The sequence below is a fragment of the Gavialis gangeticus genome, unplaced genomic scaffold (assembly GCF_001723915.1).
Source record: "Gavialis gangeticus isolate Ggan-Ray unplaced genomic scaffold, GavGan_comp1, whole genome shotgun sequence".
Lineage (NCBI taxonomy): Eukaryota > Metazoa > Chordata > Crocodylia > Gavialidae > Gavialis > Gavialis gangeticus.
Genome location: NW_017728998.1, coordinates 4,695,653 through 4,699,230, shown reverse-complemented (window position 1 = coordinate 4,699,230; position 3,578 = coordinate 4,695,653). Strand labels below are relative to the sequence as shown.

Below are 3,578 nucleotides of genomic sequence, written 5' to 3'. Positions count from 1 at the left end.
GATTGCACCGCACACGCTTTACAATGCCAAGTTGTGTCAACGCCCCCTCTCCTCCAGCCACAAAGCAGCCAGGCAGCTGGAGCCTCTTACCGACATAGTAATACGTGAAGCACATGGTCATCAGGTTTTTGGCAGGGCCGAAGTCGTCCATCTGGTGACACCTGGAAATGGAGGGGGAAGAGATGGAAGGATCAAGCAGAGGTAGCCAAAGCAGTAAAACCCCATGCCTGGGTCCCAGGAGCAGGAGCATCACGTGGTTTGGGTCTGGGTCACACTTGTTATTGAGGGTCTCAACGTACCCCAGACACCCTGCATCCCCCCATCCTAACCCCCCCGGCTCCCTTGTCTGCATTGCACTCTGCTACTAGTAGTAGCGGCAGGAGGCATCTGCGGGTCTCACACCCTGCTAGACCCTCTGCTTTCTAGCCATGGTGTGCACGTTGCTCTCCCAGTACGTGGCTGTCAAGCTGAAGCACCTGCAAGCAAATTAGGAGCCAAGCAACCAGCTGGGAGCAAGGTGGGCACAGTGGCTGGATTGGGCAGGTCCCACCAAAGACGGTGCCCTGCATTTAAACAGGGCAGTGACACCAACCAGAAAGCAGCGTAGGGCTGAGGTTTGATTCAGCTGCAGCTGCTTTCCGGCAGCGTGGCGGCTTTAACGTGCCAGCAAGCAAGCACTCGGCCCCCGAACGTGTCGCTCTCCCAGCCAGCCTGACTTACTCGAAGAGCACGACGGCGAAGGACTGCACCAGCCGGTAGAAGGTCTGCTCGGAGACGCACTTGGAGTTGCAGCGCTGCAAGCACAGACAAAGCTGGCGTCAACACTGGGAAGGGCAGCTGAAACCGGGAGGCTTCCTCAAAGGCATGCCACCGAGCTGGCCTGGCCCATCCGGAGGGAGTTTCAAGCACACGGACGTGGTCTTGGAGAGTTTCTCCAAGAGGACTGTCAATTCGGGGCGCTCTCTGCAAGGCTCAACCTCCCCGAGACCGTGACGGACACATCGTCAGCACAGCAAAAGGCAGCAGTAGAGCAACAGCCTACCTTTGCCACGGCCCCCCCTGCTCAGACAAGATAGCCGCGCTCCCTCACCTGAGCGCTCACGTATCTCGCGAACCACTCCCGGCCTTTGCCGTTCTCGCCACTGCACAGCTCCCCGAACTTGGCCTTCTCCTCCTGGTCCAGGTCCTCTCTGCAATGGAAAGCACGTCCGCACTGAAACACATCCCCGGCTCCCAAGCCTGCGTGAGTTGGCTCAGAAAAGTGCAACGTGCGATTAACAGCACGGGAACGGCTCCCCGGGCAGGACGCCCCTGGATTACTGCTACTCCCCGTCCCTCCCGCCTACCCCTGGTCTCTGCTCCTCGATGCGGCGCTCCCGGATTTCATTGCTGCTCAGCTTTGCAGATCACTGAGCAGAGCACACTTGTTATGCAAGCGGCAACCAGGATCCCAGGGTGAGCGAAGAAAGGCAGCACTAGAAGAAGCAGGAAAATCCTACACCGCTCAGCTCTCCGCACCCCCTGTCCAAGGAAGATTTTGCCAACCAGAGTAGGGGCTGCCAGGAAGATCAAAGGGGCGGACAGCACATCTGATGGGAAAAGACTGGAGGAGCTGGGCTTCATTCGCCTAGCTTTGCTGTCTATAAATACACCAGGCACAAGCCGCCGGGGGCTACTTGAGCTGAAGGACAAGGCTGCTGCAAGAACAAACGGTTCTCGAAACCTTCAGGCTAGAAAGGAGGAGGAAGGGTCCAGCCTGCCAGAGCGGCACAGCTCTGGAGCTGCCTCCCGGGAAGAGGAGCTTCCTGATGGAGCTCGTTCGGGTGCTGGAGGGATGCTGTGATGTGATCCGTGACAGCCGCTAAGCTGTCTCAGCGGTGATTCATTAGCTCCCATCACCCAGGACGGGTGGGAGGCTGGACGACACGGGCCAAAGACGTTTGCAAGATGTTTGCCCCTGCTCAGGGACTGTGGTCCAGGTCCAGGCAGGAACAACCAACCACCCCCCACAGCGATGGGTGACCAGACCCTTCCTGGCCTGCTCTCCCGATGCTCAGGCCCCTCGCTGTGCTCTGCCCTGCTGCTGATGAGGAAGGAAGGAGCCACTCATTTCCAAAGCAGCAACGACAGAATTGCCCTCAGCAAAACGAGCGGCTCTGGCTCTGGCTCCTGGTCCAGCCTGATTTGCTCAGCTGCCTTTGCTGCATTCGACTGCAGCAGCACGGAGAGCAAAAGGCCGCAGGGGTAGCAGCACGGGTCCAGCTGGACGCATGCTGGGACAGGGCAAGGCAGGGAGGCCAGGTCACGGCACCTCTCTCCCTGCCCCCAACCCACACATGCATCCGCATTCACCGGGCAGTCATGCGGGGTGATGCGCTCTGGCAGCTGGGCCTGAGCCGGGAAGGCAGCACCAGGCGCAGGAGCTCAGGAGGGGACGTGCTGGTCTGTGCATCGCAGCGGGAGGAAGAGGCAGGGAAGGGATGGTGGGGGTGGGGGGTGCAGCATGTCTGAAGAGCGCCAGCGTAGGCATGGCCCTGGCAGCTACCCCAGCGAGAGACCCCAGGGGCCTTGGCCATGCGGCCAGATGCTAGCGGGGGCTTCTGGCCTCCACCCGTTTGGCTTGCACCATGCACCATGCACCATGCACCGTGCACCGTGCAGGAGAGTGGGCACAGGCTTCGCCCACTGCTGCGTCTCAGCTGCCATGAGGCCTGGAGCCCTGCGGAGGCTGCAGGAGGGCAGACCCCTGCCAAAAGGCCAGGGGCTTCATTACTCCCTCTCTGCTCCCAGCATGCACCTCTGCACAGGACACTGCACACCCCTGCCTGCCCCACCTCCAACACCCATCCCAGCATGCACCTCTGCACAGCACGACTACATCCCCCCACAGCTATCCCACCATGCACTGCTCCATGGGGCAGCCCCACCATTGCCCTAGCCCCTGCCCCATCCAGCATGCCCCTTGCTCCGTGCCCCACTCACCCGCCGGTGAAGATCTTCTCCACGTACTGCCTCATGAACTCCCGGCGCTGCGCCAGCACCTCGTCCTTGGCCGACTCGGTGCTCTGGTTGGAGGAGAAGGACTCGTTGGAGGAGGAGCGGCGGTAGCTGTTCCAGCTGGGGTGGCTGGGCGAGTCCCCCATGTCGTTCTCGCTGTCGGCCGACTCCGTGGCATCGCTCTCCTCGCCGGCGCCCGCTGGGTCCCCGGGGTCTTCCAGCAGCCCGGGGCCGCTGGGAGGGGGCACGGGAGGGGATGCAGCAGGGACATCGGCGGGCGTTTCGCAGTCAAAGTCAATGAGGTTCCCCACCGGCACGTCGGTGGCCTCCATGGCTCGGCGAGAGGGGAGCAGAGAGCAGAGACCGTGGTGGAGGCAGCGGCTGTGGTTTCCCTTTCACCCCTCACTGCGCGCCCAAGGCCGTGGGTGGCTCAGCAGCGGGGCGCATCGGAGAAGCTGGCGGGGGTCTCCACAGGGCTCTGTGCTGCAGGACGAGGCATCTGAAAGAGGCGAGACACAAGCATCGCTGAAGCCGGCGGCCCCAAGAGCTCCCAAACAGCCCCAACTAGGGACCCCCATATA

At 61.8% G+C, this 3,578-nt stretch overlaps 1 protein-coding gene across 1 annotated transcript in view; it reads right to left on the bottom strand.

Moving 5' to 3' along the window:
* The window catches only part of KIAA0513 (KIAA0513 ortholog), a 38,602-nt gene that overhangs the window by 25,575 nt on the left and 9,449 nt on the right, over positions 1-3,578 (bottom strand). The window contains exons 2-5 of the mRNA XM_019505429.1: positions 2,983-3,496; positions 1,091-1,190; positions 721-794; positions 91-161 (exon numbers count right to left, since the gene is read on the bottom strand). Coding sequence (XP_019360974.1) covers positions 91-161; positions 721-794; positions 1,091-1,190; positions 2,983-3,329 — 592 coding nt within the window. The 5' untranslated portion in view covers positions 3,330-3,496. The remainder of the gene's footprint in view (positions 1-90; positions 162-720; positions 795-1,090; positions 1,191-2,982; positions 3,497-3,578) is intronic.